The 14,828-nt window shown below is 42.7% G+C and overlaps 1 protein-coding gene across 1 annotated transcript; it reads left to right on the forward strand.

Annotated features, from left to right (window-relative positions):
- Positions 1-1,781: 1,781 nt before the first annotated feature.
- Positions 1,782-14,129, forward strand: LOC311243426 (uncharacterized protein; the record flags this gene model as incomplete). Its single annotated transcript, XM_084332657.1, has 4 exons — positions 1,782-1,794; positions 2,034-2,378; positions 7,670-7,810; positions 14,116-14,129. 4 exons carry the CDS (start codon positions 1,782-1,784, stop codon positions 14,127-14,129), a joined length of 513 nt encoding a protein of 170 aa, XP_084188783.1.
- Positions 14,130-14,828: the final 699 nt, after the last annotated feature.

Genomic DNA, 14,828 nt, shown 5'->3' on the forward strand with positions numbered 1-14,828 from the left:
GGACACAGGTACAGGGGACTGTGACTGGTCCAGGACCAGCTCCAGGGCATGGGGACACAGGTACAGGGGACTGTGACTGGTCCAGGACCAGCTCCAGGGCATGGGGACACAGGTACAGGGGACTGTGACTGGTCCAGGACCAGCTCCAGGGCATGGGGACACAGGTACAGGGGACTGTGACTGGTCCAGGACCAGCTCCAGGGCATGGGGACACAGGTACAGGGGACTGTGACTGGTCCAGGACCAGCTCCAGGTAGCGCTGGGCGATTAATCGATTGAATGACTTAGGGCGATTTTGAATTTTTTTTTATCGATTTCTCCAAAGTCACCTTATTTTACAAAAAGTGATGTTTGGTGAAAGTTAGATTTGCACTTTATTAACCCCAATAGGGAAATTCATTCTTGTTTGATGATCAAGAGGCACCTTTTATTTGTTTTAAGTGAAGTTTGGTGAAAAAGCAAGTTATTGCACTATTAATCCCAATAGGGACATTCATCTTTGTTTGATCAAGAGTAACCTTATATATATATATATATATATATATATATATTATTTATTATTAAGTGAAGACATTCATCTTGGTTTGATAATTTTTTTGTGTAAAATAAAAACAAAGGTTATTTGAATGATTTCCTTGTCGTTTCTAGTTTTCAAGAAAAAATAATGATGGCGGCTGGGTGGCGTAGCAGACATTGCACTCGTCACCAACCCAAGAGACACCGTGTTCGAATCCAGCTGTCAGCGTTGCCTCCGGCTTGGGCCGGCCGTCATACTAACTCAATTGGCAGAGTTAGTGGGTGGGAAGTCGAAGGGTGGTAGTCTGGTCGTTGTGAACAGCGACTCCTACAGGTCGGTTGGGGCGCCTGCACAGCAAAGTCAGGAAAATGGCGGGGGCAGTGTGAGCCTGGACTTGGATGCGGCGTCGGCGTCGCTCCCGACTCTCACCCCTCCGGCCAACCCGCTGTCCAACACGTTACTCCTCGCCAAATGAGAGTCCGCGCTGGCAGCTGAGAAGATGTGACAGGCTGCCTCCACATCTATCGGAGGGGACATGTGATGCAAGGCTTCTATCCTCCCTACAACCGGCCAGTGGGGGGCATATGCGAGCAACGATTAGGACAGAGGAGGGAGATTGGCACGAGAGGAAAATTGGGATGGGGAGAAAAAATCACAGAAAAAGGAGGAGAAAAAGTAGATAAAAAAAAATCGATTAAAATCGTAAATCGGATTAAAAAATAAATAAAAATGTAGGCCATATCGCCCAGCCCTAGCTCCAGGGCATGGAGACACAGGTACAGGGGACTGTGACTGGTCTAGGACCAGCTAGGTTTATACTGACTATAGGGCTGGTCCTCTCTTAGTTGATTCGTTGTTATCCCCTGAAAAGTCACAAGCACATCTCTTGGAAGCACTCGATTTAAAGAGGTCCATCTGCACGGTTGCATATTGTGGGGAAACACAATTTCACGGATTTGTCTTCAAATCAACAAAACTAGTCCACAAAGTCCTATGACAACTAAGAAATGTCTCAAGTCAAGGACAACCCTCATTGATTGTTCAAGAGTGGGCTGCCTTTTCTGATAATGCTGTACAGCAACTCCATGTAAAGCATTCTGTACAGTATATAATAATTCTGTTTATAATCTTCTGCCCCTCTCTCTCTCTCTCTCCTATCGTTCTGTAGGATTCTGGGCAGTGGGTGAACTCCTCGGAAGATTCTGATCAGCTAATGAGGTGGGAAACCTTTTTTCTGTCTCCTGGAGCTCACCGCGCAGTGATAATGAATGTAACATGTACACCTCTCTTTCACAGTGCTTCCTCTGACGCTGACCATGGCTACTTCCCTTACTCCAGCTATACAGTACCGATAGAAGGTATAGTATTGCCAAAGAATGTTTAGACGGACTGAAGTCATTATATAGACTGTCTCTGGTATTATTTATTTTGATAGTCAGTGAATTTACTTTTAGTAAATGTCTCTCTCTCTCTCTCTCTCTCTCTCTCTCTCTCTCTCTCCCTCCCCTTCACTCAGATGAGTCTGAGGGCCTGTTCGGCGAGTATGACGACGACAACAACAACAATGGCAGCGGCAGCGCGGAAGGAGAAGACTGCTCCATGTCGGACGGCGTGTGGCGGAGCCGCTACCTCATGGACCACGACCCGCTTAACCAGCTGCTGGTGTGCATGGTGTGCGGGGACCTCCAGTACTCGCACAGCCTGGATTGCGTGCGCGCCCACATCGAGGAGGCCCACCCGGACACCCTGAACCTGGAGGCACCGGAGCGCAGGCACATCCTGGAGGCCTGGGACGAGCAGGTGTCCCAGCGGGAGCGCTTCTTCACCAGCCAGCTGCAGCAGCAGAGCGGGCACCTGCCAGGTGAGGCCCCCCCGGCAGCCACTGACCGTAGTCACCTGGCCATGCCATTTTGCTCTTACGTCGTGCTCAGGTTGGGATTCCTTTCATCTCATTCAAACCTTTTATTTATTCTCAAAAGGACAATTGAGGTCACCCTCATTTTCAATGTCGTTGAGACTTTACAGACTTTTCAATGCATACATTTTTTACAATAATAATAATAATAATAAATATGAATGACTCTATAGCACCTTTCACACTAGTGGTCTGCAAGGGCCTTGAAATAAAGCCTGAGCCCTGCCCGAGCCCGTGAACTTCAGGCCCTGCCCGAAAATAAGCCCGACTGTAAATAATATTTTAAGCCCTAGCCCGCGTGAAAACCCGAAAAAAAATTATTATTATTAGTATTATTAAAATATAATTTTTTTTGTATTTGTTTTAAATATTCTAAACACTTTATATATTAACTTAATAAATAAACAAAAATGAAAATGTCCAATAGGTCTGCCTAAATAACGCATATCACGCTGAAAACTAAGAAGCATTTATGCCTCCCTCCCAGTGCTCGCTTATAGAGCAGCCTCGTAAAACGTATTGAAGGCTATAGAATCTTCTTTGACACACACGCACACACGACACACAATAGCCTACTCAGTCACTATACAAACAGAAATCAGATTTCGAGCAGAGCAACATATGAAAAGCACAACAAAACAGGTAGCGAGTCCGACCCAGCAAATAATAAACATCACTCACCACGACGTCAGCAACGCGTTGAACAACTTTAACAAAACTTCTCCAACTGGCTACATACATCCAAGTACAAATAAAACGTTCGCCAACTGGCTATATTCCAACACAACCAATCGAGTTGTCCCCGGCCTGAGTTCTCCCTGCGCGCTGCGGTAATTACATCCAAATGTTTCTCTGATGACAGCTTGGCGCAAAAGAGAAAGCGAATCTTAAAGGAAAACAAAGGTTATCCTATAACCCTAGTTATATGAGAGAAAAAAAAACGGTGGTGCCCGGGCCCGGCCGAGCCCGAATAATTTATTAAAAAAAAAAGCCCTACCCAGCCCGAACCCGCCGGGCCTGGGCAAGGTTGCAGTGCACAATTTCACACGCAGCCCAGAGTACCCCACAGCAACTAGTATAAAATGTACATAAAACCAGCACACAATTGACTGAATAAAAACAATGCATAAATTGCAGACATAAGAATAGGTATAAAAGACAATAAAAGTAGTGCAACGTAAACATGCAGACAACTTTCAAGTTTGTTTATTAATTATCACAATAAAATACACATACTTTACGGTGAAATGCTTGGTTCTGTATGAGCCCCTGAGAGTGTGTTTCATACAGTAAAATAATTAAGTAAAGTAAGTAAAAAGTAAGTAAAGAGGAATATACAATATACACGTATAGCAATAAATGCACACAATGCATTGATGAAAGCATCTGGTGAGATCATTAAGCATCTCTGTGTGTGGCTCTAGAGCACATACAAGTGAGAAGAAGAACGTACTTCTTCAGCTTCTTTCTTTCACATAGAACGGTCCAAAACAATCTATGCCACAAATATATGAACGGAGGTGTCATTTCCACTCTGTAGTGGACTTGATTATTTGGATTCTGTTTGCCACAAACACATGAAACCGCCGGGCATCGTTGTTTATATATCCCAGGACGACCTTCGAGTCTGTCTAAAAATATTCTAGGAAATTGTCGATTTCAAGATTTTTTTTTAGCATGACGCTTGTTCTTGCTGCTACCACTTGAAGGAAATCACTGGTTTTCATTTGGTTATAACATGTAGGTAAAGTACATATCTATATAGATATTGTATGTTATAGTGTGTATCAGACAAGTTAGAGACACAGACAGGGCCTGTGGGAGTGATAAGAAGCTGGGGAGAGAGTCGAGGTCACTCATGAGGAACGTAAACATCAATTAGGTGATTTGATTTGATTTTATTACGGATACCCATTAGCTGGTGCCATGGCAACCAGCTAGTCTTCCTGGGGTCCACACAAAAAACATACAAAAACAATTATTGCAAAACAGAATTATTAAAAGTCAGTACTCTACACACAATACACAATGAAACTAACAATTAAGATGGCTAAAATTACATGCAAGCAAAGAAACCGAAAACAAAAAAACAAAACAAAATACTTTACAGTGTTAAATACAATTTAAGATTGTTTTTAAAAGTGAATCTTTTTAAGAATTTCTTTCAGAATGCTCATCAATGTTACTAAAACATCAATTTCACCATACCTTTTAAAAAGAAAAAAACACAAAGTAAACAGAAGAAGTTTTGGATAACATGGCTGCAGCTGTCATGCATGACATATATTAATTTCCTTCCGGATTATGGCTCCTTTAAGTTTCTTTTTGAAACTGTCCTTGTTTTCCGTCCGTATAATATGTAATGGGATCCTATTCCAGTATGTTATGGCTCTATACATTGCCGTTTTATTTAGAGCGTTGGTTCTAGGCAGAGGTAGGGTGAAGCGACTACTTGAAGCTAGGGCTGGGCGATATGACGATATTATATAAATATCGGGTACAGTTCATTAACGATACACTTTTTAAACGTATCGTGGATATCGTGATGTTTTGCCCTCGCGTTAGAGGCCGCCGCGGCTGAGATGAGACTTACAAGCGCAGTGCTAAATCCTTTCCTCTCCCTCTCGCAGAAAAAAAGTCAGTCACACACACACTTGCCCAAATTACGTCATCTACACGCACATACACGCACGCAAGCGCACACACCTAGCCAGAGACAGAGAGGCGGTGGCTCGGTGCTAGGGATGCCCCCTGAAACCCAGGAGTAAGCTCCGACGTTAGCGGTACTGCTATCGGTAAGTTAGTCTATGAGCGGATTAGCTACGGAGCTAACAGAGTGTACCATCCATCTGCGACGCAACAGTAGCAGCAACAGTGGACACGGAGTAATGTTAACGTTATGTCGAGTTCATACTACACTACACGTATGAACTCGACATAACGTTAACGTTACTCCGTTTCCATGAAGTGTTTAATTAGCAGCAATCTGTTGTTGAAAATGTAACGTAAACCGGAAATTGAATGCGAGGACAGGAAGCCGTCATGAAGTCGGCTTCTGGCCCTTGTAGTCATATATATTGTAGTCTTTTAGTCTTATTAACACTTTAACTGCCACACACGAGATATCTCGGGTTTATTTTTATGTGGTTGAAAGCCACTCACGAGATTTCTCGGATTCTTTTTTTTTTTTTTTTTTCTTTTTTTTTTGCGATCTGAAATCATATTGCATCACGCGAGCCTACCCGAGTATACACGAGCACCGCCGGAGATTCTATGTGGAAAAAAGCGCCCCCTATCGTCTTTCAGATGACATAAGGGATTTTGGAATGGACTCAATGAAAATGGATGGGGAAAAAAATCCGGTACTCCACATTTTCCAGTCCACTGATCCAGCCGGGGTTATCAGAGTTCATTCTGGGGGCTCTGAGCCCCGCTGATCATGGAGTTCTACTGTATCGCGTTGGATCTATACACTTATCGATATTTTCTAATGGTGATCAGGAATTGGAATATACCAGTTGGATACCATCTGATGTCAGGTATGTTATCAGTGTTAGGATAATCAGACTAATTTTGATGAAGTTATAAGCTGTTTTGTGAAATGGGCTCTTTCGGTTTCACTGTAAAAGTCCGAGAGGAAATCAACGCGGCGATTATCCGTGCGCGGCCCGAATGTGCTTGCGTGCACATATAATATTGATCATCTAGCGTTTATTTGAAAACGATTCATAAAAAGGCAGACTAATATCAACGTTGTGGAATACAAGAGAAGGGGTCCTAGGACCGAGCCCTGGGGGACACACGTCCGCAGGGGGCGGGTGGCCGACAGAGTCCCTCTCCATGACACTTGGTAGGAGCGGTCATTGAGGATGATGTCAGCCATGTCAGTGCAGATCCAGCCACTCCCATTCCTGCCAGTGCAGACTTTCAGCTTTCATTTGAGGGTATTCACCAAATCAGGTCAACATTATAGGAGTTTCTACATGTGCCCCAACTCAAGTAAAAAGGTAATTGGTCAAGCTAACAACCCATAAGTATTTCAGATATCCATAGTTATCTTGTTTAGTTTGGAGAACCTCAAGTCTCACTCAATTTGTTTACATTTTCACCTCCTGACAACATCAACCTCCAAGTTGTGATTGACGGCGTGATGAGGACATGTCCTCACTGTATTAAATAGGCTCATTTTGTAGCCAAGCAGTAATTGATTGAAAGCACTTGTGTTTTTACTCTCAGTTGCAGAGTTTCACTTAACCTCTAGCCCTAGCCATATTTTCAGAAAATTCACCTAAAAATACATACCTAAGTAAATCGAAGATTGCTCCACTTCTACAAGGTCCACTTGCATGTTCTTGGTATCTAGGGACATCTATGGTTCTCAGGGAATGTATTCCCAGTATCAGAAATATTGTGTCTGTTACTAGGCTTGAGTAAATTGTAATGAACCAAAGGAGAATATAAATTTTCTTTTCTTCTTTTTTTTCATCTTTGACGGTGAATAACACCATGCTAACATTGACCAGAGCTGAAAAATTGCCACTGAGCTCAAATCTCCCCTTCCCAATGGCTGAGTTCAATCTGGATTTAGTACCACCAGGCGCCCCTGACAGGGCAGCAAAAACTGTGAATGAAATCTACTGTAAGTACAGTTACTTTATTTAATTGCTCCACCATTTTTCATCAGATTGCAACGCCGTTTTTGCTTGACGTTCACAGAAAGGTAGAGAAACTAACTGTGTTCTATTTTATGGCAATAACGTTCAGGTTTGTTCCACCCGTGAGATATGATCCTGAAAATAAAGAGAAAAACGCTAGAAGTCAGATGATTGACAGGGGCTGGCGTGAGCTGGGAAGTGTAGTTTTTTTTATTATTCTAAAGCCTGTTGAAAGCCCTGGGTCTCTTCTCTCAAAAGACTACACTCAAGTTAGGTTGCGCCAAATCCTCGCATCAATAAGCGCCTTTTTCCGACACTTCCAACACTTCATCATTGGTAAACAAACATAGTGCTTACAATGTACACTTTGACTGCTGTTTTGACATGGTTAGGGTCTTTACTCTTGGCTACATTTGAAAAAAAAACGCAACATTAATACATACATTCTGTATAGATGGATTTATGGCATGATATCAATCTCGTACCGGTACCGGACCGCTCAGGCTTAAAAGGTTATTGGTGAAAGGTTATCTACTGTATCTTTATGTTTGTTACTCATATTATTATTATTTCTCCCTCCAGACCCCCCACAGCTCCCTGTGTGTAAAGAGGAGGTTCCCCCTGAGTGGAGCCCCAGTCTGAGCCAAGAGGAGTCAGAGCCCCTACAGATGAAAGAGGAACAGGAGGAACTCTGGAGCAGTCAGGAGCGAGAGCAGCTTCAAGGTCTGGAGGAGGCTGATATCATAAAGTTGACATATAATCCTGTCTCTGTGAAGAGTGAAGATGATGAAGAGAAACCTCAGTCCTCATGGTTTAACCAAACCCAGGACCCAGAATCCCTACAGATTAAAGAGGAACAGGAGGAACTATTTCAAGATCTAGAGGAGGCTGATGGCTCCAAGATGACCTTACACCCTGTGAAATATGAACATGACAGAGAGAATACTCTGTCCTCACTGCTCAGCCAAACCCAGGACCCAGAGCTCCTACAGATTAAAGAGGAACTACATCAAGGGCTGGAAGAAGCTGATCTCTCCAAGATCACAGTAGACCCAGTGAAATGTGAAGATGGTCAAGAGAACGCTCTGTCCTTCCAGCCTCTTCAAACCCAGAGGGAGATAAACAGAAAAGCTTACTCTTTACCCAGCACCTCAACTGGACAGATGAAAACAGAACCAGCCTGTAACTTAGATCCAGCTGGTGATTTAGAACCAACTAGAGATGACCAGCTTCTCTCTTCAGACTGTCCTGAGACTGATGACAGTGGTGATTGGAAGGAGAGTGGGGAACCTCAGTCAGGTTTAAAGATGCTAATATCAAACAAGAAAGAAAAAACATGGAGCAAAACGGGCAAGACATGTGCTGTACCTGGCTGCCAAGCAGCGAATACGTCCTTCCACTGGTTTCCTAACGATATCGTGCTCCGCAAGCAATGGGCCAAGTTCGTTTTTGGAGACCCCCCAACTGCTGTAACTTCTCATAGTTGGGTGTGTACCGCACATTTTTGCAAAGACGACGTTGAAGGACTTTATAATGCTGGGGTGATTTCCAGGCTGTTGCTAAAGAAGGGAGCTGTACCAAGTCTTCGGGACCCGAAAGAAAGTATCGAATCAGTAAGTACATGCGTCGTAATTAGTTACTAACTAATTGTTGCTACTAGCTTAGCTAACGTTAGCTATCTTAGCTCTGTTTTGATTGAACATTGTATTAACAGATTGCAGAATGGGTACAGTACAGCTCAATACACACAATTGTTAAGGGGATGCAGACCAGAGAAAGACTTTTGTCTTGTTTATATCAGGGTCCCCCATTTTCAATTCATCATAACATATGACATGCATTGAGGTAATCAGAAATAACATCACACCACTTACACGTAGCTGTTTCACCGCCCTGTTCATCCACCTTGGCCTGTTTTCAACCCATCACCCTCTCTACTCTCACAGATATAGGCCATGGTGACACTGGGGTAAAACAGCAATGTTGTATTTTCGAATGATTACGTTTGCATGTCCAAGTTAAAAAGAAACGCCGTTTTGGCAGGAAAACTCGTTTCCCTAGTGGCAACGCTGAAAGGGTGTTTTCGTTTTGGAAACTCGCCGAAACTTGCCGACATGACAATGGTGCCATGTAATTTGCGCGAGCCGAATACGGAGCCGTTTCTTGCCCAACGCCCATGCGCAGTAGTAAACACCGACGCCAAATTCTCCCCTGGCTGGACCTATACAGGATATCAGCTGCGTTGCCTGTAGCTGCGGCTAAACTAAGATCATGTGTTGTCAAGTTATTGTTATAAGGAACCCAGTCCAAGCTACAACAGTCTGCATTCCCTTAACAATTGTTTGTATTGAATTGTACCCATTCTGCAATCTGTTAAATAACGTTTACATCCATTCATTCTGCTAGCAATAATGTTACTACGCTGCTAGCCACAATGGTATACTGTTATAATGGCATATCCCAATCACGTTAGCACGTAAGCTAACAAAATCAGCAATATATTTGTGAGACTAAACTCCGCTCTTGGTGGTCAATTGTGTTGATGTTAGTTTTGTTTCATCAACAAATCATCAACAAATGAGGCAGAACACACAGTGAATGTATCCGTTTTTGTTTATTGCACTTTATTTCTTGCTGAAAAAGAAATGCTATGTTGCTAATGGCTCATGCGAGGTATAAAGATGGTGGCTTTCTGAGATTTTGAGCAGTATGTGGAGCGACTCGTTCAACCTTTCTGATTGGTTGAAAATGGCCTTCATGTTTGAACTACATCGCCACCTACTGCTTTTGGCATTGTACTACATACATATAGTAGACGAGACAAAACTACGTCTAACTTAACTCTAACTTGCCTGCCAATACGCAGCGTTCTGAAAAGCTAAATGAAACTAAATGAAATGGCCCTAATGTAACCGCAGCCATAGTCTCAGCCATGAAACCGACCACCTCCCCCCTTGACATAGTTCCCTCTGTTCTTCTCAAAGAAGTATTTCACACAACTGGCCCCAGCATCCTCTATCATTAACACCTCCCTAGTAGGGCTGGGCAATTAATCAAAAAAATATCGCAATCTCGATTCATAGACCTATGCAATCTCATTTCTAAGTTATGATGATTTGTTTTAATTAAACAATTTAAATAAAACAAATTATTAAACATTTAAAAAAAAAAATTACTTTACTTTTTAAAATGATGACTATTCTGACTTGAGTTATTTTGTATGTTACAAGATACTTTTAAGTTTAAGTCAAGCACTTTCACTTACTTCAGTTACACTGCCGCTCCGTATTGGGCACAAAGACCACGTCCTGAGCACTATGTCTGGGACTCTCCAGACTAGAAGACCTCGCTTGAGGCTCCTTAGAAAAGCCTGAAGTGTCCGAGACGTCTAAAGCTGACCTTTCTAGGAGAGAGGGACAGACGGAACACAGAGACATGCTTACCCAGGTGGCGGTGGTAGACCGGGAAAGAATTGAAATAAAAATAAAAAGTGCTATGGATCAACTGCTAAGGGCTACGTGTATGAAGCCAATTGATGGTTTAGCTAAAGAGCCAAAACCAGTAGGTCGAGCTAGCCGGGTAAGCCTGGAAGCTAGCGGACTAGGATAGTATAGTTGACAGGCTATCAAGGCAAGACCAGAAAATGCAGATACAAAAGAGTGGCCTGCTGGAGGAGGGCAAGTAAGAGGCAGTAGATACTCAAATGCACTCGGTTGCCTCCTTGGAGAACTCCAGCGGGAAAACTCCAAGTCTTTGTCGGTCGCTGGTGCTTGGATAAACTACACTTAAATCCCTAATGAATATTGTCCCACACCTGTAGGGGGCTGGCCTCTGACTGATTGGACTAATTAGCACAGGCTGCTCAAGTCAATCCCTATGGGGTGAACTGAGCTGATTGATTCAGAAAGAACCACCAAAATAATACACAATGGGTACTGCCTTACTTTACACAGCTAGATCACAAGTGTAGTCAGCTCAGCTTTAGTGCAGAGTGAGCTACAGGCAGCAGTATTTAACACAGGCCTTGCCTCTGACTGATTGGACTAATTAGCACAGGCTGCTCAAGTCAATCCCTATGGGGTGAACTGAGCTGAGGGTACTGCCTTACTTTTGTGACGACCCTCCCCCACACTGTGTAGCCTTCCTCTGCTCTGGCTGGCAGAGCAGAGCTGGGGAAGGCTCGTCAGCTAATTGGTGCACACCTGGGCCGGTGTGTCCCAGCAGGACATCAGAGAGAGGCTGCCTCTGATCTCTGGCGAACTCCCCATTTGTTTTTGGTTCTTTGTTTGTCTGGTTGCTGTCTGTTGATTATTTGGTTCTTTGGTCATTTGGCTGTTACTTTTGGTTCATTTGTTTTGGTTGCTTTTCTTTGCTTTTACACCTACACATTCATGCTGCACATACACTCATCCACACACTGCTGACACACTGATACTCATATATATTGGCTGCTCCTTTATATTACTGATAATAAATTCTTTGTTATTTCTTAAATTGTGCCTGTGTCTCCCTATTCTTGTTGCGAGCTTGAGCCAGTTCGTAACACTTTACACAGCTAGATCACAAGTGTAGTCAGCTCAGCTCAGATGTCTGTGAAGCATGTGGGGACAGCGGCGTGGCTCAGGGAGGTGTTAAAGATGTCTGTGAAGACATCAGTGAGCTCCGCTACACAGTCTTTCAGCACCCGCCCGGGTATGTTGTCTGGGCCCCCAGCTTTGCGAGCGTTGATCCTGGAGAGGGATTGTCTCGCGCTGGCTGACATTTGACCTTTACAATACTTACTTCAGAAATTGATCCCTTGCACCAACAAACATAGAAAAAGTTATATCATACAAGGATCTAGTTCTAATAGGAGCTGAGATTTGATGTTCTCTTTCCGATGGCGGCCATATTGGATTTTATGCATACAGGCCACCAGGCGGTGACCCCAAGTTGTATGAGGTGATTTTTTAAAACCTTATGCCCATAACTAACACCATACCTAACTTTTTCAAAACTTTTAACCAAATTGCAAAACATATTCCCTCTCAGCTAAAATGTTTTACATTTGTAGTATTTTACCATCTCGACTAACTGCTAGCATCTGCAACAACGTAATTCTCTTCGCAATAAAATATTACATTTCTCTCGATACTGGAAGCTACCTCTGATAGCTCTATGTAGCTGTAAAGACACTCATTGTCAAAGGATTGGTCAAAAAGAAAAGAGAGCAGCTGGGATACAAATACGTAGTAAACCATCAGTGAAAGAAATCTGCTGTTTGATAGTGTTTTCTTTTTCTTGTCCTTTTTTGATAAGTGAATGACAATTGACAATACAGATGTATTGTTTAGCCCAAGAGTAGCCTATTGCTAATTTGTTTTTAATTAATATGTTTATCAGATCGACATAAGCATAATAGATCTAAATAACTTAGTTAGTTCACACCTTTTTTCACATCTATGGGCACAGATGTAACTACTATGACAGCCAGATATGAACAAATCAACAGATAAAGGTAACAAGTCTTTCCTCCTTTACCTTTCCTTTCAGCCAGGGAACAAACTTAACTTTTTGACTTACCAGCCATTTGGCTGGTAGATTTTAAAAACTACCAGCCATCCAGATCTTTTACCAGCCAAAAATTATAAATAGCTTTTTAGTATATCGCCATGTGTTATTATTACTATATAATACTCTTGTATGCTATTTTCAATTAATATCATAAACAACATAAGGAATATTAGCATAATTTTGAGTGGACTGAAGGAATGAGTCAGCGTTAATAGTTTTAAATGCAAATAATTTATTGTGAATTTATTTACAATATGGAAGCAAAAGAATTAAAGAACATATTAAAACAACTTCAAACAAGATAAACAAATCCATACTTGCCACCTACAAGGCAACAAGGGATGTTAGCGGAGTCTGTAATGCATCCAGCCTTGTATGGAATAATAATATAATAATATATAATATCATGCATTGTAAACAATTCCACTGGGTAGGCTTTACAACCATAATTAGCTGAAAGTGAAAGCCGACACACCTATATGAACATGCTGGACTAACGTTATAAAAAAAACACAATAAACTTACTCGCACATCCAGGCGAAGTCCCTGTATGGTCTTGATTTTTTCGCTATAGCGTGGGCGTTACGAAATAGTATCCGCATTTTAGCCAGAGTCGACTCCGACAGCTTGGTCAACAGTCGTACAGTCGGAGCAGCCAGGAGCGGAGTAGACTGTGCTTTGTATCTAACAGAGCAGTCCCGGGAATATGCCTCCACATATTTGGTCAAATCAAATGCAAAATTAAATATCAGAGCACAATCAAAAACGCGATTGCAGGGGTTTTTTGTAGGCTAAAGAACGGATGAAGACAGATCTCATGTGCGTCTCATGTTACAAACTTGATCTCGTGAGCAGAGCGCATCTCACACACACACACACACAGTTTCACTTTCGTTTCAACTCACCACGCCCGCATCCAATAGGGTCCAGCTGCAGCCCCGGAGATTGTTCCAGATTGGGCAACTTCCGCCCGCTCCCACGACATTTCTCCCGCTCAGCTGGACTACTCCCTGCATCATATTAATGACGACCCATGCAGTGGATTTTGTTGGCCGCCAGATGGCGCCCAGGCCTTAATTTATGACGGCCAAACATTAAATCTACACGCCTGTGGCGCTGGGCGTGTAACTATTTTGTACCCTGCTTTCAGCCATAGGCCACAACAGGATTAACAAGCAGCTTCAAGGCTGCAATGCCAACAGTTGTCTTGGTGCTGGGCAGACTGAAAGGTTATAGGGTGGCAATATACTGGATACTATAAGACTGTTGAACGAAACAGGCAAAACGTGATCTTAATTCTTGATCTGATAAATATATTACAAACAAATGATCAATAGGCTACTCTTTTGCTAAACAATACATGGATTAATTGACATGTCATTTATATTGCTAATATAATGTCCATTCCATTGAATATATCATTTCAGACTGAATTATCTGTACTAATGGTCTGTGTACTCTTAATTGCTCCCCAGAACAACACAAATGATACAGATACAACCACAATGTCATATTGCAGGCAACTGCCTGTTGGGTTTTATCTCAGTATTGTACTAATGTTGGCCAGTTTTCAATATCCACCCTTGGAGCAGATTCACCGTTAGATCACATCAACTAAATTTGGAGCATAAAACATTTTTAGAACTAGAGAAATACAAACTGAACGAATGCAAAACACACACACAAGATCTGAACTCTTCATTGTTGTACTTCTCTCTTCTCCAGGTACAATTGCTGCATTGCTCCCCAACAACAAGCAGAGATATGAACGAGTCGAGGCCTCACTGCTGTGACCAGTGTGGAAAGCGCTTCATCAGAAAGGCCACTTTTCAAATACACCAGCTCATTCATACAGGAGAGAAGCCCTATAACTGTGACCAGTGTGAGAAGAGCTTCAGTAGATATGACACCTTAAAGAAACACCAGCGCATTCATACAGGAGAGAAGCCCTATAACTGTGACCAGTGTGAGAAGAGCTTCAGGCAATTTGACGACTTAAAGACACACCAACGCATTCATACAGGAGAGAAGCCCTATAACTGTGACCAGTGCGAGAAGAGCTTCAGTACATCTGGGCACTTAAAGGAACACCAGCGCATTCATACAGGAGAGAAGCCCTATAACTGTGACCAGTGTGAGAAGAGCTTCAGTCAATTTGGAGCCTTAAAGACACACCAGCGCATTCATA

Source organism: Notolepis coatsorum (genome assembly GCF_963971535.1).
Source record: "Notolepis coatsorum genome assembly, chromosome: 17".
NCBI classification, from domain to species: domain Eukaryota; kingdom Metazoa; phylum Chordata; class Actinopteri; order Aulopiformes; family Paralepididae; genus Notolepis; species Notolepis coatsorum.